Consider the following 23628-nt stretch of genomic DNA (forward strand, 5'->3'; position numbering starts at 1 on the left):
AAAAACATAATTTAGTGGCATATGCCACTAAACAAGTGGCATATGCCACTGAGTCACCGTTGGCACACCACCAGTCACCTTAGATCTCAGCACTGCTGTAAAAAGGGTCTAAATAAAGTTCTTTCATATCAGTTTGGGATCTCGGGCAGAATCTTCCTTTTTGGGTCAAATATTCTTTTTATCTTCCTGAAACATGAAACTGATAATACCTACAATGTTATTAAGAAATGATGAACAACTGTCGTTTGTTTCAGTCATTTTAATAAAAAATTCAGTTAGTGGCATATGCCACTCAGCCAAAAATGGCATATGCCACTCAGCCACTAATCGTACATTCCAGTGATCCACTAGTGGAACGACATCAGTCACTTTAGATCTCAGTGCTGCTGTAAAAAGAGTCTAAATAAAGTTCTTTCATATCAGTTTGGGATCTCGGGGCAGAATCTTCCTTTTTGGGTCAAATATTCTTTTTATCTTCCTGAAACAGAAAATGCCTACAGTCCCTGAACGTTACTGAGAAATAATGAACAACTGCTGTTTGTTTCAATCATTTTAATAAAAACATAATTTAGTGGCATATGCCACTAAACAAGTGGTATATGCCACTGAGTCACCGTTGGCACACCACCAGTCACCTTAGATCTCAGCACTGCTGTAAAAAGGGTCTAAATAAAGTTCTTTCATATCAGTTTGGGATCTCGGGCAGAATCTTCCTTTTTCGGGTCAAATATTCTTTTAATCGTCCTGAAACATGAAACTGATAATACCTACAATGTTATTAAGAAATGATGAACAACTGTCGTTTGTTTCAGTCATTTTAATAAAAAATTCAGTTAGTGGCATATGCCACTCAGCCAAAAATGGCATATGCCACTCAGCCACTAATCGTACATTCCATTGATCCACTTGTGGCACGACATCAGTCACTTTAGATCTCAGTGCTGCTGTAAAAAGAGTCTAAATAAAGTTCTTTCTTATCAGTTTGGGATCTCGGGGCAGAATCTTCCTTTTTGGGTCAAATATTCTTTTTATCTTCCTGAAACAGAAAATGCCTTCAGTCACTGGGCGTTACTGAGTAATAATGAACAACTGTTGTTTGTTTCAATCATTTTAATAAAAACATAATTCAGTGGCATATGCCACTAAACAAGTGGCATATGCCACTGAGTCACCGTTGGCACACCACCAGTCACCTTAGATCTCAGCACTGCTGTAAAAAGAGTCTGAATAAAGTTCTTTCATATCAGTTTGGGATCTCGGGGCAAATCTTTGGGTCAAATATTCTTTTAATCCTCCTGAAACAGAAAATGCCTGCAGTCCCTGAATGTTATTGAGAAATGATAAACAATTGTCATTTGTTTCAATCATTTTGATAAAAACATAATTTAGTGGCATATGCCACTAAACAAGTGGCATATGCCACTGAGTCACCGTTGGCACACCACCAGTCACCTTAGATCTCAGCACTGCTGTAAAAAGAGTCTAAATAAAGTTCTTTCATATCAGTTTGGGATCTCGGGGCAGAATCTTCCTTTTTGGGTCAAATATTCTTTTTATCTTCCTGAAACAGAAAATGCCTAATGAACAACTGCTGTTTGTTTCAATCATTTTAATAAAAACATAATTTAGTGGCATATGCCACTAAACAAGTGGCATATGCCACTGAGTCACCGTTGGCACACCACCAGTCACCTTAGATCTCAGCACTGCTGTAAAAAGGGTCTAAATAAAGTTCTTTCATATCAGTTTGGGATCTCGGGGCAGAATCTTCCTTTTTGGGTCAAATATTCTTTTTATCTTCCTGAAACAGAAAATGCCTTCAGTCACTGGGCGTTACTGAGTAATAATGAACAACTGTTGTTTGTTTCAATCATTTTAATAAAAACATAATTTAGTGGCATATGCCACTAAACAAGTGGCATATGCCACTGAGTCACCGTTGACACACCACCAGTCACCTTAGATCTCAGCACTGCTGTAAAAAGAGTCTAAATAAAGTTCTTTCATATCAGTTTGGGATCTCGGGGCAAATCTTTGGGTCAAATATTCTTTTAATCCTCCTGAAACAGAAAATGCCTGCAGTCCCTGAATGTTACTGAGAAATGATAAACAATTGTCATTTGTTTCAATCATTTTGATAAAAACATAATTTAGTGGCATATGCCACTAAACAAGTGGCATATGCCACTGAGTCACCGTTGACACACCACCAGTCACCTTAGATCTCAGCACTGCTGTAAAAAGAGTCTAAATAAAGTTCTTTCATATCAGTTTGGGATCTCGGGGCAGAATCTTCCTTTTTGGGTCAAATATTCTTTTTATCTTCCTGAAACAGAAAATGCCTACAGTCCCTGAACGTTACTGAGAAATAATGAACAACTGCTGTTTGTTTCAATCATTTTAATAAAAACATAATTTAGTGGCATATGCCACTAAACAAGTGGCATATGCCACTGAGTCACCGTGGGCACACCACCAGTCACCTTAGATCTCAGCACTGCTGTAAAAAGGGTCTAAATAAAGTTCTTTCATATCAGTTTGGGATCTCGGGCAGAATCTTCCTTTTCGGGTCAAATATTCTTTTAATCGTCCTGAAACATGAAACTGATAATACCTACAATCCCTAAATGTTATTAAGAAATGATGAACAACTGTCGTTTGTTTCAGTCATTTTAATAAAAAAATTCAGTTAGTGGCATATGCCACTCAGCCAAAAATGGCATATGCCACTCAGCCACTAATCGTACATTCCATTGATCCACTTGTGGCACGACATCAGTCACTTTAGATCTCAGTGCTGCTGTAAAAAGAGTCTAAATAAAGTTCTTTCTTATCAGTTTGGGATCTCGGGGCAGAATCTTCCTTTTTGGGTCAAATATTCTTTTTATTTTCCTGAAACAGAAAATGCCTTCAGTCACTGGGCGTTACTGAGTAATAATGAACAACTGTTGTTTGTTTCAATCATTTTAATAAAAACATAATTTAGTGGCATATGCCACTAAACAAGTGGCATATGCCACTGAGTCACCGTTGGCACACCACCAGTCACCTTAGATCTCAGCACTGCTGTAAAAAGAGTCTAAATAAAGTTCTTTCATATCAGTTTGGGATCTCGGGGCAGAATCTTCCTTTTTGGGTCAAATATTCTTTTTATCTTCCTGAAACAGAAAATGCCTAATGAACAACTGCTGTTTGTTTCAATCATTTTAATAAAAACATAATTTAGTGGCATATGCCACTAAACAAGTGGCATATGCCACTGAGTCACCGTTGACACACCACCAGTCACCTTAGATCTCAGCACTGCTGTAAAAAGAGTCTAAATAAAGTTCTTTCATATCAGTTTGGGATCTCGGGGCAAATCTTTGGGTCAAATATTCTTTTAATCCTCCTGAAACAGAAAATGCCTGCAGTCCCTGAATGTTACTGAGAAATGATAAACAATTGTCATTTGTTTCAATCATTTTGATAAAAACATAATTTAGTGGCATATGCCACTAAACAAGTGGCATATGCCACTGAGTCACCGTTGACACACCACCAGTCACCTTAGATCTCAGCACTGCTGTAAAAAGAGTCTAAATAAAGTTCTTTCATATCAGTTTGGGATCTCGGGGCAGAATCTTCCTTTTTGGGTCAAATATTCTTTTTATCTTCCTGAAACAGAAAATGCCTACAGTCCCTGAACGTTACTGAGAAATAATGAACAACTGCTGTTTGTTTCAGTCATTTTGATAAAAACATAATTTAGTGGCATATGCCACTAAACAAGTGGCATATGCCACTGAGTCACCGTTGGCACACCACCAGTCACCTTAGATCTCAGCACTGCTGTAAAAAGGGTCTAAATAAAGTTCTTTCATATCAGTTTGGGATCTCGGGCAGAATCTTCCTTTTCGGGTCAAATATTCTTTTAATCGTCCTGAAACATGAAACTGATAATACCTACAATGTTATTAAGAAATGATGAACAACTGTCGTTTGTTTCAGTCATTTTAATAAAAAAATTCAGTTAGTGGCATATGCCACTCAGCCAAAAATGGCATATGCCACTCAGCCACTAATCGTACATTCCATTGATCCACTTGTGGCACGACATCAGTCACTTTAGATCTCAGTGCTGCTGTAAAAAGAGTCTAAATAAAGTTCTTTCTTATCAGTTTGGGATCTCGGGGCAGAATCTTCCTTTTTGGGTCAAATATTCTTTTTATTTTCCTGAAACAGAAAATGCCTTCAGTCACTGGGCGTTACTGAGTAATAATGAACAACTGTTGTTTGTTTCAATCATTTTAATAAAAACATAATTTAGTGGCATATGCCACTAAACAAGTGGCATATGCCACTGAGTCACCGTTGGCACACCACCAGTCACCTTAGATCTCAGCACTGCTGTAAAAAGAGTCTAAATAAAGTTCTTTCATATCAGTTTGGGATCTCGGGGCAGAATCTTCCTTTTTGGGTCAAATATTCTTTTTATCTTCCTGAAACAGAAAATGCCTAATGAACAACTGCTGTTTGTTTCAATCATTTTAATAAAAACATAATTTAGTGGCATATGCCACTAAACAAGTGGCATATGCCACTGAGTCACCGTTGACACACCACCAGTCACCTTAGATCTCAGCACTGCTGTAAAAAGAGTCTAAATAAAGTTCTTTCATATCAGTTTGGGATCTCGGGGCAAATCTTTGGGTCAAATATTCTTTTAATCCTCCTGAAACAGAAAATGCCTGCAGTCCCTGAATGTTACTGAGAAATGATAAACAATTGTCATTTGTTTCAATCATTTTGATAAAAACATAATTTAGTGGCATATGCCACTAAACAAGTGGCATATGCCACTGAGTCACCGTTGACACACCACCAGTCACCTTAGATCTCAGCACTGCTGTAAAAAGAGTCTAAATAAAGTTCTTTCATATCAGTTTGGGATCTCGGGGCAGAATCTTCCTTTTTGGGTCAAATATTCTTTTTATCTTCCTGAAACAGAAAATGCCTACAGTCCCTGAACGTTACTGAGAAATAATGAACAACTGCTGTTTGTTTCAGTCATTTTGATAAAAACATAATTTAGTGGCATATGCCACTAAACAAGTGGCATATGCCACTGAGTCACCGTTGGCACACCACCAGTCACCTTAGATCTCAGCACTGCTGTAAAAAGGGTCTAAATAAAGTTCTTTCATATCAGTTTGGGATCTCGGGCAGAATCTTCCTTTTCGGGTCAAATATTCTTTTAATCGTCCTGAAACATGAAACTGATAATACCTACAATGTTATTAAGAAATGATGAACAACTGTCGTTTGTTTCAGTCATTTTAATAAAAAAATTCAGTTAGTGGCATATGCCACTCAGCCAAAAATGGCATATGCCACTCAGCCACTAATCGTACATTCCATTGATCCACTTGTGGCACGACATCAGTCACTTTAGATCTCAGTGCTGCTGTAAAAAGAGTCTAAATAAAGTTCTTTCTTATCAGTTTGGGATCTCGGGGCAGAATCTTCCTTTTTGGGTCAAATATTCTTTTTATTTTCCTGAAACAGAAAATGCCTTCAGTCACTGGGCGTTACTGAGTAATAATGAACAACTGTTGTTTGTTTCAATCATTTTAATAAAAACATAATTTAGTGGCATATGCCACTAAACAAGTGGCATATGCCACTGAGTCACCGTTGGCACACCACCAGTCACCTTAGATCTCAGCACTGCTGTAAAAAGAGTCTGAATAAAGTTCTTTCATATCAGTTTGGGATCTCGGGGCAAATCTTTGGGTCAAATATTCTTTTAATCCTCCTGAAACAGAAAATGCCTGCAGTCCCTGAATGTTACTGAGAAATGATAAACAATTGTCATTTGTTTCAATCATTTTGATAAAAACATAATTTAGTGGCATATGCCACTAAACAAGTGGCATATGCCACTGAGTCACCGTTGACACACCACCAGTCACCTTAGATCTCAGCACTGCTGTAAAAAGAGTCTAAATAAAGTTCTTTCATATCAGTTTGGGATCTCGGGGCAGAATCTTCCTTTTTGGGTCAAATATTCTTTTTATCTTCCTGAAACAGAAAATGCCTACAGTCCCTGAACGTTACTGAGAAATAATGAACAACTGTTGTTTGTTTCAGTCATTTTGATAAAAACATAATTTAGTGGCATATGCCACTAAACAAGTGGCATATGCCACTGAGTCACCGTTGGCACACCACCAGTCACCTTAGATCTCAGCACTGCTGTAAAAAGAGTCTGAATAAAGTTCTTTCATATCAGTTTGGGATCTCGGGGCAAATCTTTGGGTCAAATATTCTTTTAATCCTCCTGAAACAGAAAATGCCTGCAGTCCCTGAATGTTATTGAGAAATGATAAACAATTGTCATTTGTTTCAAACATTTTGATAAAAACATAATTTAGTGGCATATGCCACTAAACAAGTGGCATATGCCACTGAGTCACCGTTGGCACACCACTAGTCACCTTAGATCTCAGCACTGCTGTAAAAAGAGTCTAAATAAAGTTCTTTCATATCAGTTTGGGATCTCGGGGCAGAATCTTCCTTTTTGGGTCAAATATTCTTTTTATCTTCCTGAAACAGAAAATGCCTAATGAACAACTGCTGTTTGTTTCAATCATTTTAATAAAAACATAATTTAGTGGCATATGCCACTAAACAAGTGGCATATGCCACTGAGTCACCGTTGGCACACCACCAGTCACCTTAGATCTCAGCACTGCTGTAAAAAGGGTCTAAATAAAGTTCTTTCATATCAGTTTGGGATCTCGGGGCAGAATCTTCCTTTTTGGGTCAAATATTCTTTTTATCTTCCTGAAACAGAAAATGCCTAATGAACAACTGCTGTTTGTTTCAGTCATTTTAATAAAAACATAATTTAGTGGCATATGCCACTAAACAAGTGGCATATGCCACTGAGTCACCGTTGACACACCACCAGTCACTTTAGATCTCAGCACTGCTGTAAAAAGAGTCTAAATAAAGTTCTTTCATATCAGTTTGGGATCTCGGGGCAAATCTTTGGGTCAAATATTCTTTTAATCCTCCTGAAACAGAAAATGCCTGCAGTCCCTGAACGTTACTGAGAAATGATAAACAATTGTCATTTGTTTCAATCATTTTGATAGAAACATAATTTAGTGGCATATGCCACTAAACAAGTGGCATATGCCACTGAGTCACCGTTGGCACACCACCAGTCACCTTAGATCTCAGCACTGCTGTAAAAAGAGTCTAAATAAAGTTCTTTCATATCAGTTTGGGATCTCGGGGCAGAATCTTCCTTTTTGGGTCAAATATTCTTTTTATCTTCCTGAAACAGAAAATGCCTAATGAACAACTGCTGTTTGTTTCAATCATTTTAATAAAAACATAATTTAGTGGCATATGCCACTAAACAAGTGGCATATGCCACTGAGTCACCGTTGGCACACCACCAGTCACCTTAGATCTCAGCACTGCTGTAAAAAGGGTCTAAATAAAGTTCTTTCATATCAGTTTGGGATCTCGGGGCAGAATCTTCCTTTTTGGGTCAAATATTCTTTTTATCTTCCTGAAACAGAAAATGCCTTCAGTCACTGGGCGTTACTGAGTAATAATGAACAACTGTTGTTTGTTTCAATCATTTTAATAAAAACATAATTTAGTGGCATATGCCACTAAACAAGTGGCATATGCCACTGAGTCACCGTTGACACACCACCAGTCACCTTAGATCTCAGCACTGCTGTAAAAAGAGTCTAAATAAAGTTCTTTCATATCAGTTTGGGATCTCGGGGCAAATCTTTGGGTCAAATATTCTTTTAATCCTCCTGAAACAGAAAATGCCTGCAGTCCCTGAATGTTACTGAGAAATGATAAACAATTGTCATTTGTTTCAATCATTTTGATAAAAACATAATTTAGTGGCATATGCCACTAAACAAGTGGCATATGCCACTGAGTCACCGTTGGCACACCACCAGTCACCTTAGATCTCAGCACTGCTGTAAAAAGAGTCTAAATAAAGTTCTTTCATATCAGTTTGGGATCTCGGGGCAGAATCTTCCTTTTTGGGTCAAATATTCTTTTTATCTTCCTGAAACAGAAAATGCCTAATGAACAACTGCTGTTTGTTTCAATCATTTTAATAAAAACATAATTTAGTGGCATATGCCACTAAACAAGTGGCATATGCCACTGAGTCACCGTTGACACACCACCAGTCACCTTAGATCTCAGCACTGCTGTAAAAAGAGTCTGAATAAAGTTCTTTCATATCAGTTTGGGATCTCGGGGCAGAATCTTCCTTTTTGGGTCAAATATTCTTTTTATCTTCCTGAAACAGAAAATGCCTACAGTCCCTGAACGTTACTGAGAAATAATGAACAACTGCTGTTTGTTTCAATCATTTTGATAAAAACATAATTTAGTGGCATATGCCACTAAACAAGTGGCATATGCCACTGAGTCACCGTTGGCACACCACCAGTCACCTTAGATCTCAGCACGGCTGTAAAAAGGGTCTAAATAAAGTTCTTTCATATCAGTTTGGGATCTCGGGGCAGAATCTTCCTTTTTCGGGTCAAATATTCTTTTAATCGTCCTGAAACATGAAACTGATAATACCTACAATCCCTAAATGTTATTAAGAAATGATGAACAACTGTCGTTTGTTTCAGTCATTTTAATAAAAAAATTCAGTTAGTGGCATATGCCACTCAGCCAAAAATGGCATATGCCACTCAGCCACTAATCGTACATTCCATTGATCCACTTGTGGCACGACATCAGTCACTTTAGATCTCAGTGCTGCTGTAAAAAGAGTCTAAATAAAGTTCTTTCTTATCAGTTTGGGATCTCGGGGCAGAATCTTCCTTTTTGGGTCAAATATTCTTTTTATCTTCCTGAAACAGAAAATGCCTTCAGTCACTGGGCATTACTGAGTAATAATGAACAACTGTTGTTTGTTTCAATCATTTTAATAAAAACATAATTTAGTGGCATATGCCACTAAACAAGTGGCATATGCCACTGAGTCACCGTTGGCACACCACCAGTCACCTTAGATCTCAGCACTGCTGTAAAAAGAGTCTGAATAAAGTTCTTTCATATCAGTTTGGGATCTCGGGGCAAATCTTTGGGTCAAATATTCTTTTAATCCTCCTGAAACAGAAAATGCCTGCAGTCCCTGAATGTTATTGAGAAATGATAAACAATTGTCATTTGTTTCAATCATTTTGATAAAAACATAATTTAGTGGCATATGCCACTAAACAAGTGGCATATGCCACTGAGTCACCGTTGGCACACCACCAGTCACCTTAGATCTCAGCACGGCTGTAAAAAGGGTCTAAATAAAGTTCTTTCATATCAGTTTGGGATCTCGGGGCAGAATCTTCCTTTTTCGGGTCAAATATTCTTTTAATCGTCCTGAAACATGAAACTGATAATACCTACAATCCCTAAATGTTATTAAGAAATGATGAACAACTGTCGTTTGTTTCAGTCATTTTAATAAAAAAAAATTCAGTTAGTGGCATATGCCACTCAGCCAAAAGTGGCATATGCCACTCAGCCACTAATCGTACATTCCAGTGATCCACTAGTGGCACGACATCAGTCACTTTAGATCTCAGTGCTGCTGTAAAAAGAGTCTAAATAAAGTTCTTTCATATCAGTTTGGGATCTCGGGGCAAATCTTTGTGTCAAATATTCTTTTTATCTTCCTGAAACAGAAAATGCCTGCAGTCCCTGAATGTTACTAAGAAATGATGAACAATTGTCGTTTGTTTCAGTCATTTTGATAAAAACATAATTTAGTGGCATATGCCACTAAACAAGTGGCATATGCCACTGAGTCACCGTTGGCACACCACCAGTCACCTTAGATCTCAGCACTGCTGTAAAAAGGGTCTAAATAAAGTTCTTTCATATCAGTTTGGGATCTCGGGCAGAATCTTCCTTTTTCGGGTCAAATATTCTTTTAATCGTCCTGAAACATGAAACTGATAATACCTACAATCCCTAAATGTTATTAAGAAACGATGAACAACTGTCGTTTGTTTCAGTCATTTTAATTAAAAAAATTCAGTTAGTGGCATATGCCACTCAGCCAAAAGTGGCATATGCCACTCAGCCACTAATCGTACTTTGCAGTGAGCCACGACATCAGTCATTTCCATCTCAACGCCGTTGTAAAAACGGTCTAAATAAAGTTTTTATGAATCAGTTTGGAATGTCGGGGCTGAATGTTTTTTTTTGGGTCAAAAGGTTCTTTTAAACTTCCTGAAATATGAAACTGATAATACCTACAGTCCATAAATGTTAAAGGGGAACTACCGTTTTTTACTATCTGGACCTTATTTCTAGCATAAAATACGATCATTTACTCACCCAGATAACTTTGGTGTCATTTGGAGTCGTTCGGACGAAATTAAATCCAGTGGAGCGCCGTGTATATCCATATAATGCAAGTGATCGGGGTACCGAAGCGCAGCCTCTATATAACGCATTATCTGCCGCGAAACTAGTTCATTTCACCAATATTTTATTATGATACGCTAGTGCTATTCCCCTCTGAGTTGACAGTTATCAACATCCGGGGTCTGTAGGTTGACCTAGCCGTTTAGCCTAGCCGCAGCCGTTTGTTGTTCTTTGGCCAGCTGTTCCTCTCTCTGCCTCCGCATCATCCTTTCAATGAGCTCCTCATCCGTGTACTCTGGCTCAAAGCGGTAAGGACGTTCATCATAAACAAAGTCATCGTCCACCACCTCAGAATCGGAAAAATATTCACCCATGTTGCAAAAAACTAGCAGTAGCAAACTACAGGTAAACAAGCCAGCTGTCCCGGGTGCACGCGGCGCTCAGAGATGACATCGTCCAGGTCAGAGGTTAGTAGGTCAACCTACAGACCCCGGATGTTGATAACAGCCAACCCCGGACTCAGAGGGGAATAGCACTAGCGTATCATAACAAAATATTGGTGAAATGAACTAGTTTCGCGGCAGATAATGCGTTATATAGAGGCTGCGTTTCGGTACCCCGATCACTTGCATTATATGGATATACGTGGCGCTCCACTGGATCTAATTTCGTCCGAACGACTCCAAAAGACACCAAAGTTATCTGGGTGAGTAAATGATCGTATTTTATGCTAGAAATAAGGTCCAGGTTGTAAAAAACGGTAGTTCCCCTTTAACGAGACATGATGAACAACTGTCGTTTGTTTCAGTCATCTTAAAAGAAAACATTCAATTGTAAAAAAGGGTCCAAATAAAGTTCTTTCATGTCAGTTTGGGACCTTGGAGCAGAATATTTCTTTTGGGTCAACTATTCTTTTAATCTTCCTGAAACAGAAAATACCTACAGTACCTGAATGTTACAGAGAAATGATCAAGAATTGTTGTTTGTTTCCGTTATTTAAATAAAAATGTTCAGTTAGTGGCCTACACCACTAAACAACAACTGGCATATGCCACTGAGTCACTGTTGGAACACCATCAGTCACTTTCGATCTCAGTGCTGCTGTAAAAAGGTTCTAAATAAAGTTCTATCATATCAGTTTGGGATCTCGGGGCAGAATCTTCCTTTTTCGGGTCAACTATTCTTTTAACCTTCCCCAAAGAGAAAATACCAACAGTTCCTGAATGTTACCCAGAAATAATTAACTACTGTCGTTTGTTTCAGTCATTTAATTAAAAAATTCAGTTAGTGGCATATGCCAACGAGCCAAAAGTGGCATATGCCACTCAGCCACTAATCGTACATTCCAGTGAGCCACTAGTGGGACGACATCAATCACTTTCGATCTCAACGCTGTTGTAAAAAGGGTCTAAATAAAGTTATTGCTAATCAGTTTGGGATGTCGGGGCTCAATGTTTTTTTTTGGGTCAAAAGGTTCTTTTAAGCTTCCTGAAATATGAAACTGATAATACCTACAGTCCCTAAATGATGAACAGCTGCCATTTGTTTCGGTCACTGTTGGAACACCATCAGTAACTTTCCATCTCAGTGCTGCTGTAAAAAGGTTCTAAATAAAGATCTTGCGAATCAGTTTGGGATCTTGGGGCAGAATCTTCCTTCTTCCTCAAAGGCTAATATAAAAGAAAGTGATGTTAAATTCAAAATGAAAAGACGACCGCATCCAAAACTGTCAGTGGTTTTTATTACGGCCGTGTTACTTTTTTTTTTCCCCAGAAAATGTCTGCTTCCTGTTTTCTCCCCTGTTGCCATGGTGAATCACAGTATCGGAGCTCCATTGATGACGGCTTTTTACTAGTCGTCAGGCACGAGCTCAACTCAGAGTTAACACACTCAGAGTCGACTGACCTAACTCAGATCAGCTGTTCTGGAATTGAAAACTCTTCACTTTCACTTCACAGGGTGAGTCAACTCAGAGTTCAGGGTTAGCTCAGAGTCTGTTGAGCCTCCTTTCTGGAATAGCCCTCTGCACCTGAACACAACACAACACAGCACCTGAACACTGCACCTGAACACAACACAGCACCTGAACACAACACCTGAACACAACACCAGCACCTGAACACAACACAGCACCTGAACACAACACCAGCACCTGAACACAAAACTTGAACACAACACCTGAACACAACACAACACCTGAACACAACACAACACAACACCTGAACACAACACCAGCACCTGAACACAACACAACACAACACCTGAACACAACACTAGCACCTGAACACAACACAACACCAGCACCTCAACACAACACCAGCACCTGAACACAACACACCAGCACCTGAATACAATACAACACCAGCACCAGCACCTGAACACAACACAACACAACACCAGCACCTCAACACAACACCAGCACCTGAATACAACACAACACCAGCACCAGCACCTGAACACAACACACCAGCACCTGAATACAATACAACACCAGCACCGGCACCTGAAAACAACACACCATTACCTGAACACAACACAACACCAGCCTCAGCACCTCCCCGTCAAATGGATACTGAACTCATGTCTGTGCAGGAAACCTGAGAGAAAGAGGTTTTTTAAGTCAGTGTGTTCAGCTCTCAGTACTTTTGAAGCTTCTAAGTGAATCTCTTTAGTTTCTCTTGTCCTGTTTGTTCTTTAAACATCTGCTGTGTTTTACTGCTCAGTAACGGGGGCTTTTATTGTGAAGGAGTTAAAGTAAATGAAACTTGTTTGTAACTGAGTTAGCGGAGCCACTTTGTTAGTGGTGATTCTTTGATGGTGGTGGAGATCGAGACGAGCATTATTGGTTTAAGACTCACCTTCAAGCAGGTGGACCAGCTGTGATGGAAATGGGGATTTGCATGCAACTATTATTATTATTATTATTATTATTATTATTACATAACAACAACCACAAAAACAATAACAGCAGAAGTTTACCTGAACGTGTGCAGACACCGCCTGCTCCTCCGGCTGTGCCGAGTGAAACTGAGTAGAGCCAGGCCAGCAGACGTGATGGAAAAACGGTAATGGTGTTGGACCTGGTGTTGGACCTGGTGTCGGACCTGGTGTCGGACCTGGTCCAGTCTGAACCTGATCAGACTGACGTTTGTTTCTTCTCTTACAGCTTCAACAACAAACTGATCAACAAGATCGAGTCTGCACGTCCTCCTCCATCACCTCCCGTTCCATCACCTCCTCCTCCATCACCTCTTCCTATCATGAAACTTGCAAACTCTGTCTCTCCCTCCCATCAGAAGAAGAGGAGGAGGTCAGTTAGTCTGGAGGAATGTCCTCCGCCTGTAGACATTGACACACCTGAGAGAGTAGCGAAGAAGAAAAAGAAACACAAGAGTGAGGAAGAGGAGGTCAGGCCTCCTCATCCTCCAGCTCATGAAGGCATGAGCAGTCTGAAGGAGGAGGAGGAGGAAGAAACACAGGTTGACGTAGAGACCTGCAAAACAGAAAAGAAGAAGAAAAGTCACAAGAAGGGGCTGAGTGAGGAGAGTATCGTCATGGTAACAGACTCCAACAACAGAGAAACTGACTCCTTGGTTTCCATAGAAACCACCAACACCGCGATAAAGGTAAAAAAGAAAAACAAGAAGAAGAAGGGAGGTGGGAGTGTGATGTCACAGGAGAGAGAGACTGCGGGAGAGAAGAAGAAGAAGAAGAGAAAAGAGGAGAGGAGGAGGGAGACGGTGAGAGAGAGGAAGAAGACAGGAAGAGGAAAAGGAGGAGTAAAGAAGAAGAAAAGAAGAACAGCTGAAGAAGAAGATCAGTGAGTTTGTTTTATTATTATTTTAACATAGAATGAGCAGCAGTGAGGAAAAGTCAACATAATATAGTGACAAAAAACTTAAACTTCATAAAGTTACTTCATAAAGTTTAATATTTTAAATAGTTTTTTTTCCCACAATATTTTTATTTTATTTTATTTTTAACACCATGAAATACAGCCTTTACAGCCGCATATATTCATTCAACTTCCACACAACTGTAAGATTGCTGCATTTACTCAAACAGACAAAAAAAGAAAAAAGAAAACATAACACTCAGAACAGGAATGCTCCTCCTGTTAAAGAAAATGGTAATCTATTCAAAATTGACTATTATTTGTAATTAGTGCAAATTAAAACACATAAGAACAATATAAATCCTACAAGATCGGAATCTGCATTGTCCACAAAAACTAGTCATCCACTTCTTCGTCAGTTAAATCCAAGTCCTCAATGTAGTTGATGAAAGGGCTCCATATGTCCTCAAATACATGCTGTTTAGCCTTTAATATGTAAGTTGTCCTCTCTAATGGAAGGCTTGATAACATCTGTCTTATCCATGGAGTTGTACTTGGTCTATGAATCTTTTTCCACAACAGTGCAACACAGTTCTTGGCATAAAGCAAGCTGAGGTCTATAAATGCTCATTCATTCCTACTGTAATTATGTTTCTCTGGGTATAAGCCCAACAGAAAAAGTTTAGGATCCAGTAAGATTTGGTTTGAAATAATCTTCTCGACTACAGCTCTTACCTCTTCCCAGAATGTTTAAATCTTTCTGCATTGCCAAATGGAGTGAAACAAAGTTCCTCTGGATTCCATACATTTTGTACATACATCTGGTACATTTTTATTATATCTATTTAATAGATAAAAGATTTATTGGTGTCACAGTCTGCATGAACCATTTATACTGTATAAGTCTAAGACGTGTATTTATAGACATAGTGTGAGCATTAGCACAGGCTGCTTTCCAATCGCCATCTGAAACTTCTAATTGCAAGTTTTCTTTCCATGCATTCAACTTACACTGTGAATTTTCTGATGAATAAGATGTCAGCAACCTGTAAAATTTTGATATGATATCATTTCTCAAACTGTCCTAATATCATCATTTTCTCCAAGGATGAATGTGGGGGTCTAGTAAGTATGTTATTTTGATTTGCTTTAACAAAGCTTCTAAGCTGGAGGTACTCCAAAAGAGAAATGTTTCCTGTTGAGACCAAATTTAAACCTCAACTCCTCAGAAGACCTCATAATATCAGAGTCTGTCAAGTAAAGGCCTTGGATCATTTTAAGTCCCTTAGAGTCCCACGATTTAAATGTTGCATCTGCTCTTACTGGTATAAAAAAACGATTACCCCATATTGGACTCTATTGAAATAATGTATGCGGTTCTTTTAAATATGTTTGTACATCATACCATATCTTTAACATATGCTGTACTATTGGGTTTGTAGTTTGTTTCCTTAGTCTTTTTACTGTGTCTGAGTATATGTATGAGGGAAGTTGTTAGACCATGAGATTCCATATCAGTCCAATGTGGAGGCTCATTCATGAGAAGTAGAACATAACAGACCTCAGCTGCGCAGACCAGTAATACCACATTAAGTTTGGACACCTTAAGCCCCCCCGTCAGATGGTTAATACAACAAAGACAAACAAAGTCTTGCCCTCCGATTCTTCCATATAAATCTCACAAATATGTTTTTAGTTTTTGAGAAAAAATCTGGAGGAGGTGGCAGAGGTATATTTTGAAATAATAAATAGAGTAGCTTCGGTAGTATATTCATTTTTAAAATATTAACTTGCTCAATTATAGATACTGGTAGTGACATCCATTTATCGATTGACTCATTAATTTCCATCATCAAAGGTTCATAATTAGCTTCAACAATGTTTTCCAACCTTGGCAAAATCTGTACTCCCAAATATTTAAACTGCTCCACATTACCTCTGGAATTGGATTCTTTCTTTCATTTGAGTTGAGCAGTAATATAGAAGATTTTGTGTTATTCACTTTATATCCCGAAATAAAGCCAGGTACTAACTTTACACACAGCCAGTAGTGATTTATTTAAATTTGACATGAATAGGATGACATCCTCAGCATACAAGGATATTCTGTGTTCTGTTGGCCCCACTGCTATACCACAAAGTTGCTGATGTGAATGTACTCTGATTGCGAGAGGTTCAATTGCTAGTGTGAACAATAAAGGAGATAGTGGGCAACCTTGTTGTCATCCTTTACTGATTTTTATTGGTTTTGAAATATTTCTGCAGTAGAATTTTTTATATATCACATTAACCCATTTTATGAAATTACTTCCAATTCCAAACCTTTCTAAAACATTGAAAAGATAAGGCCATTCGACCGTATCAAAGGCCTTTTCCGCATCTAATGATAAGAGCGCTGCATTTGACATTTCTTTGTTAGTATGAATAATGTTCAGTACCCTTCTTACATTGTGAAAACCCTGCCTTCCTATTATAAATCCGTTTGATCTCTATTAATAATATTTGGCAGTAGTTTTTGTAACCGTTTTGCCAACAGTTTACATATTATCTTGAGGTCAGAGTTTAATAAACTTATGGGTCTCATGTTTTCACACTTGTTAGAAGGTTTACCAGGTTTTGGCGGTATAGTAATCAAAGCACTATTCATAGAGGGTGAAAACTGAAATGTTTCCAACAGTGGTGTTAGCAATTAATTTTTGAATTTTCAATAAAGTTTTAAGTGCAGTATTTCTCTGGTCCAATCAGAGCGCAGCATTTCTCTGGTCCAATCAGAGCACAGTATTAACAGTATATTTACTGTGTTGTCAGGTTGGACTCAGCGTTGCTGGAGGAGCTTCAGGAGTTTGTTCCTGACGTCAAGAACAAATCAATTGATCAAATCAATAAACTGCTGAGATACGACCTGCAGCGCTTCAAGACCTTCAAACAGCAAGGTACTAATACTGCACACAGCCAGGTACTAATACTGCACAAAGCCAGGTACTAATACTGCTCACAGCCAAGTACTAATACTGCAAACAGCCAGGTACTAATACTGCACACAGCCAAGTACTATTACTGCAAACAGCCAGGTACTAATACTGCACACAGCCAGGTGCTAATACTGCAAACAGCCAGGAGCCTGATATCCACCTGTTGTGGTCGTCCAGGTGTGCCTCTGCGTCAGGGGCGGTGCTCTCAGGAGGAGAATCAGCTGATCAGACAGAACGTGGCAGACTTCCTCATGCTGACGGGGATCAGCTCGGCCAATCAGCTTCTGTTTCCTAAGAGGTTCAAAGAGCAGGAGACAGAGATCAAGAGGTTGAGGGCACAACATCACTTTCTGGAGAGGATCGGTATGTAAACACATCATCATCATCATCATCATCATCAAAAGTGATGACTGAGGAACACTTGTGACAGTCCTGCTGAGCAACCTGTCTGTCTCTGTCTCTGTCTGTCTCTGTCTGTCTCTCTCTCTGTCTGTCTCTGTATGTCTGTCTGTCTGTGTCTGTCTGTCTGTCTGTCTGTCTGTCTGTCTGTCTGTGTCTGTCTCTCTCTCCAGCTGAGGGAATCCCCCGGTCCTGTCAGCAGGTTTACACTCGAGCCAAGAAGATTTTTGATGAGAGTAACCACATGGGAAGGTCAGAGGTCAAAGTTAACTCAAACCTGTTTCTGTTCTAAGACAAGAACCCTCTGTATCTTTAGGTCCTATCTGCAGAATCCCCTGTATGTTTGCATTTTAGCTGTAGATCCCCCTATATCCTTACATGTCAGCTGCAGAACCCTGAGTATCTTCACATTCTAGCTGCAGAACCCTCTGTATCTTTACATGTCAGCTGCAGAACCCTCATCATGTTTATGTTCTACCTGTGGGTGTTCTCTGTCAGGTTCTCTGAGGAGGAAATGCATTCTCTGGTGAAGTTACAGAACCTCCATGGTAACGACTGGAAAACGATCTCAGAGAAGATGGGCCGCAGCGTCTACGCTTTACAGAAACGCTCCGCCAGCATCGGTAAACATTGAGGTTCTCTCAGGTTCTGTTAGAACTCCACACCTGTGCATTAGAACATGAGAACACTTCAGACAATTTCACAGTGATGAAGTGTGTTTCAGGTTCTCCATTCTGAAGTGTAAACTGTCATCAGGTGGCAGCACCATATATATACATATACAGTGAGGAAAATAAGTATTTGAATACCCTGCTATTTTGCTGTTTCTCCCACTTAGAAATCATGGAGGGGTCTGAAATTTTCATCGTAGGTGCATGTCCACTGTGAGAGAGATAAACTAAAAAGAAAAATCCAGAAATCACAATGCATGATTTTTTAACAATTTATTTGTGAGATATAGCTGCAAATAAGTATTTGAACACCTGAGAAAATGAATGTTAATATTTGGTACAGTAGCCTTTGTTTGCTATTACAGAGGTCAAACGTTTCCTGTAGTTTTTCACCAGGTTTGCACACACTGCAGGAGGGATCTTGGCCCACTCCTCCACACAGATCTTCTCTAGATCAGTCAGGTTTCTGGGCTGTCGCTGAGAAACACGGAGTTTGAGCTCCCTCCAAAGATTTTCGATTGGGTTCAGGTCTGGAGACTGGCTGGGCCATGCTAGAACCTTGATATGCTTCTTACGGAGCCACTCCTTGGTTTTCCTGGCTGTGTGCTTCGGGTCGTTTTCGTGTTGGAAGACCCAGCCACGACCCATCTTCAATGCTCTGACTGAGGGAAGGAGGTTGTTCCCCAAAATCTCACAATACACGGCCCCAGTCATCCTCTCTTTAATGCAGTGCACTCGTCCTGTCCCATGTGCAGAAAAACACCCCCAAAGCATGATGCTACCACCCCCATGCTTCACAGTAGGGATGGTGTTCTTCGGATTGTACTCTTCATTCTTCTTCCTCCAAACACGCTTAGTGGAATTATGACCAAAAAGTTCTATTTTGGTCTCATCTGACCACAAAACTTTCTCCCATGACTCCTCTGTATCATCCAAATGGTCATATGCAAACTTAAGACGGGCCTTGACATGTGCTGGTTTAAGCAGGGGAACCTTTCGTGCCATGCATGATTTCAAATCATGACGTCTTAGTGTATTACCTACAGTAACCTTGGAAACGGTGGTCCCAGCTCTTTTCAGGTCATTGACCAACGCCTGTCGTGTAGTTCCGGGCTGATTCCTCACCTTTCTTAGAATCATTGAGACCCCACGAGGTGATATCTTGCATGGGGCTCCACTCCGATTGAGATTGACCGTCATGTTTAGCTTCTTCCATTTTCTAATGATTGCTCCAACAGTGGACCTTTTTTCACCAAGCTGCTTGGCAATTGCTCCGTAGCCCTTTCCAGCCTTGTGGAGGTGTACAATTTTGTCTCTGGTGTCTTTGGACAGCTCTTTGGTCTTCGCCATGTTACAAGTTAAAGTCTTACTGATTGTATGGGGTGGACAGGTGTCTTTATGCAGCTAATGACCTCAAACAGGTGCATCTGATTCAGGATGATACATGGAGTGCAGGTGGACTTCTAATGGGCGGACTAACAGGTCTTTCAGGGTCAGAATTCTAGATGATACACAGGTGTTCAAATACTTATTTGCAGCTATATCTCACAAATAAATTGTTAAAAAATCATGCATTGTGATTTCTGGATTTTTCTTTTTAGTTTATCTCTCTCACAGTGGACATGCACCTACGATGAAAATTTCAGACCCCTCCATGATTTCTAAGTGGGAGAAATAGCAAAATAGCAGGGTGTTCAAATACTTATTTTCCTCACTGTATATACATATATATATACATACATATACACACACACACACACACACACATATATATATATATATATATATATATATATACATACATGTGTGTGTGTGTGTGTGTGTGTGTGTATACCTGTGGAGCAACGTTGCTCAGGTAGAACGTGTCCTCCATGGCTTTCTGACTCCACTTGTGATTGGCTGCAGCAGCCAGGTGACCTCTATCGAAGCCACTCCCCCTGTAGTCGGCATTGGTGGCTCTGTGGAACTCGTGCACGCTGGAGGGAAAATTAAGATTTTATAAAGTCAGCGTTCCTCTACTTCCTGTCTGACAGCCTGGTTCTACCTGTCTCCCTGTTTATTGCCATCTCACCTGTCGTCCTCTTTAAACTCACAGTACTTTCTGTCCGATGGGCCGGTCAGGGAGGCGGGGTTTAGCCTCTCTATTACCCAGGATGCAGTGCGTGTGCGGGGGTCATACGAGGTGATGTAGGACTCTCTGGTCTTGATGTTGGCCAGTGAGGGGAAGCCATACTTCATCACAACGGCTGACCCACCTGGACTCACCTGGACGAATGGTACAAGTGTGTTGATGAGTTCAGCTCAGTATCTCATAAGCTTCCATACAGTCAGACTTCTGTTTGGGACCAGTGAAGTGGCCACTGGCTAGACGCCGGACAGAACGCAGGTTAAAGACACTTCAGCACTGACATCACTTTTCAGTTGTCACAACGAGACAAACTGGTTCTGATCCAGGCCTGCTCAGTCCATCAAAGCACAATGCATGCTGGATGCTAGATGTCTGACCAGAGACCAGAGTCGCTGTAAACGTGAGTGTAACATGTTACATGTCTCAGCTACATGTTGAGTAATCTTCACTTCTTGTTACAGTTCGTTATATTCTTTAAAAAGTTCTGTGAGCTGAAAATTCAGTTAAATTGAACTTTATGTCTGTGCAGCCCTGCACACACACACAGAGAGAGAGAGAGAGAGAGAGAGAGAGAGAGAGAGAGAGAGAGAGAGAGAGAGAGAGAGAGAGAACAACATGGAAATATATTGTTAGTTAGTAATAGTAATAATAGCAATAGTAGTATTCAGTACAATGGTAATATCAGTGAAAATAGTACATACCTCCATGGAATTCATATGAAATGATTATTTAGTATTATAAATGTATAGATAGTTGTAGGTGTTTTAATATTTGTCTCACTGTACAGTTTCATTTTGATTGTTTTTTAATGCGTTCATTTCATATCAGCTGTTGGAATATTCAGTCTCCACTCCTCAACCTTTGAGCTGAAGAGCAGAAACCCTGAATTCATGAAATCTATCAAAGACGTTGATATAATTGTACTGACAGAAACATGGTGTCACAATGATTTGCTCACTCACTGTCCTCCAGGATATAATGAAGTCATGGGGCCCTCTACAAAATTAAAAAACATACGCCAGGGCAGAACATCGGGGGGATCTTGGTGTGGTATAAAGGAGATCTCACCAGTAAAACAGGGAAAATCACACATTTGGTTGAGATTAGATCAAACCCTCGGCATAACTGATAGGATCTATATCTCTGTGTAATTTATATACCCCGAGTAGATTCTCCTTATTTTGAAGAAGACATTTTTGACACTCTCCATTCAGAAATTGCCTCCTTCCAGGCCCAGGGACACGTGCTTCTAACTGGAGATCTGAATGGACGAACAGGAATCGAACCTGATGTCATGGACCCACAGGGCAACAACCATGTATTTGGTCAGGCCCCCCTGTTTACCACACCAACCATCATCCGTCGGGACAACCTTGCCTCTGAAATAAATCAAAGTGGCAGGGAGATAGTGCATCTCTGTCGGGCCTGAGGCCCGTACATAGTTAATGGCAGGTTCAGAGGGGACTCTTTAGGGAGATTCACATACTCCTCAGCTCTTGGGTCTAGTGTAGTAGACTGTGCAATCACTGACATGGACCCCTCCACTATCAGTGCCTTCACTGTCAGACAGCAATCCCCCCTTTGAGACCACAACCAAATAAATGTGTTCTTTAAACTCTCAGATCAAATGAGTGGCACAAAAAGGGAACCCAGCAAGCTGTTTCAATTAAATCCTGCCTACAGATGGGCCCCAGACAGTGGAGACAAACTCATCATGGCCTTGAACTCACCTGATCTGATGAATGACATATCAATATACGACCAAAACCAATATGTCTCTACCAGAGATGGTGTAAACAAGGCCACTGATGATATCAATATGATATTTCATAAGGCAGCTATTAAAGCTGACCTCATCAAACAAAAACAGCCTGTTAAAAGGCAAAACGCTGACAAATGGTTTGATCCAGAATGCAGGACCATCAGAAAAGACCTGAGAAATATAACCAATGAAAAACATCACCAACCAAACAACCCAGCTACGCATTAGATACACTGACACTTTAAAGAAATATAAATGAACAATTAGGAACAAAAAACAAAAGTACTGTTATGTGTTGTGTTCTGTCCGAGTGTTTGGACAGATGCTTTGGCAACATTGTTGTTAAAACTTTCATGCCAATAAAGCTCCTTTGAATTGAATTGAGAGAGAGACAGAGAGAGAGAGACTGACCGTGAGCTCGGAAGCCTGGACCGTCGGCACCGGGACCACCGGGACTCTGCTCAGCAGACCGGCTCCCTCCTCCTCCTGCCCGTCTCTGGCACTCAGCAGGCGGCTCACTGACGCTCCAAATCCCGCTCCGATCAACAAGGTCGCTCCGGTCTGTAGCCACCGCTTCATGGTGCCACTGCATCAGCTGGGGTGACGCGCTCTGATGACGTCACGGGACGAGACGTCAGCAGCGTGTCCTTTTATTTATTTTCTTATTTAATCTTTTAAACATGTTTATTAAACAAACTTCAACGCATAAACAGACAGTACAGACATCAACTGTCGTTTATTCATTTTTATATACAAACCGAAGAAGAAAAGAAGGAAACATGACGTGGACACCCTAAATCACCCTCCTGATCACGTGACAGGACTGAGGGCGGGACAACAGGGAATAAAAGGACCAAGGTACGTTTTATCAGTCGGTTTTTCTGGGAATAATTGACACAAGCAGAAACCATAAACAAGCCGTGTACCCTTCGTTCTTTCGTTCTTTCGTTTCAAAACCAAATTAAACAAACGGAAAAACAAGTTTGTTTTTCCGTTTGTTTTTCCCTAACCCTAACCCTAACCCTTTGTTTTTTGCGTTGTTCGAAAAAACAGAATAACACGAAACCACATTTTGTGTGTGAAAATTAAGTTTTTGATTTTTATTGTTTTGTTATTTTGACATACTGAAAATTCGGGGAATGCTGGGAGATTTTTGCGGAGTCAGAGGCGCAGGAAGTGAGCCGGAACGTTGAAATCGCAGACTCTCCAAGTAGAATGGCTGCACTTCAGCCTTATGCAGATCTGATCTGCGAACTTTTTGAGAGTGGGAAGACACTCGGAGATCAGAGGTGTCCCGCAGCGCCAAGGTGCCTCGCAATGGTGGGGGTGGGGGGGTGGCAGTTGTTCTACCTGGCGATGACGTAGCGTACACACCACAGACCCGTTATTACCGGACTGGACAGCGGCCGAGAGATTTATTGGGTTAGGCTACCCTATTATAT

General features: G+C 40.2%; 2 protein-coding genes across 2 annotated transcripts; one reads left to right on the plus strand and one right to left on the minus strand.

Annotated features, from left to right (window-relative positions):
* The first annotated feature begins 13487 nt into the window (after positions 1 to 13487).
* On the plus strand, positions 13488 to 18259 carry LOC140995744 (uncharacterized). Its single transcript, XM_073465821.1, has 5 exons — positions 13488 to 14239; positions 17063 to 17187; positions 17404 to 17589; positions 17799 to 17877; positions 18124 to 18259. Exons 1-5 carry the CDS (start codon positions 13488 to 13490, stop codon positions 18257 to 18259), a joined length of 1278 nt encoding a protein of 425 aa, XP_073321922.1.
* LOC140996436 (endonuclease G, mitochondrial-like) lies at positions 18212 to 22819 on the minus strand. The gene is made up of 4 exons (XM_073466848.1): positions 22598 to 22819; positions 20368 to 20561; positions 20131 to 20272; positions 18212 to 18290 (listed from the first exon to the last, which is right to left on the minus strand). The coding sequence occupies exons 1-4, from the start codon at positions 22763 to 22765 to the stop codon at positions 18267 to 18269; spliced, it is 528 nt and encodes a 175-aa protein (XP_073322949.1). The 5' UTR covers positions 22766 to 22819; the 3' UTR covers positions 18212 to 18266.
* Positions 22820 to 23628: the final 809 nt, after the last annotated feature.

This window comes from Pagrus major, chromosome 5, assembly GCF_040436345.1.
Source record: "Pagrus major chromosome 5, Pma_NU_1.0".
Classification (NCBI taxonomy): domain Eukaryota; kingdom Metazoa; phylum Chordata; class Actinopteri; order Spariformes; family Sparidae; genus Pagrus; species Pagrus major.

Excerpts from the sequence above, each read along its gene's own strand:
- LOC140995744 (XM_073465821.1), top strand. The coding sequence starts at position 13,488 with ATGGTGTTGGACCTGGTGTTGGACCTGGTGTCGGACCTGGTGTCGGAC. Across the intron at positions 17,590-17,798 it reads TCACTTTCTGGAGAGGATCG|CTGAGGGAATCCCCCGGTCC; the intron begins GTATGTAAACAC and ends CTCTCTCTCCAG. Across the intron at positions 17,878-18,123 it reads GAGAGTAACCACATGGGAAG|GTTCTCTGAGGAGGAAATGC; the intron begins GTCAGAGGTCAA and ends GTTCTCTGTCAG.
- LOC140996436 (XM_073466848.1), bottom strand. The coding sequence starts at position 22,765 with ATGAAGCGGTGGCTACAGACCGGAGCGACCTTGTTGATCGGAGCGGGA. Across the intron at positions 20,562-22,597 it reads TCCAGGCTTCCGAGCTCACG|GTGAGTCCAGGTGGGTCAGC; the intron begins GTCAGTCTCTCT and ends CCATTCGTCCAG. Across the intron at positions 20,273-20,367 it reads GAGTTTAAAGAGGACGACAG|CGTGCACGAGTTCCACAGAG; the intron begins GTGAGATGGCAA and ends TTTTCCCTCCAG.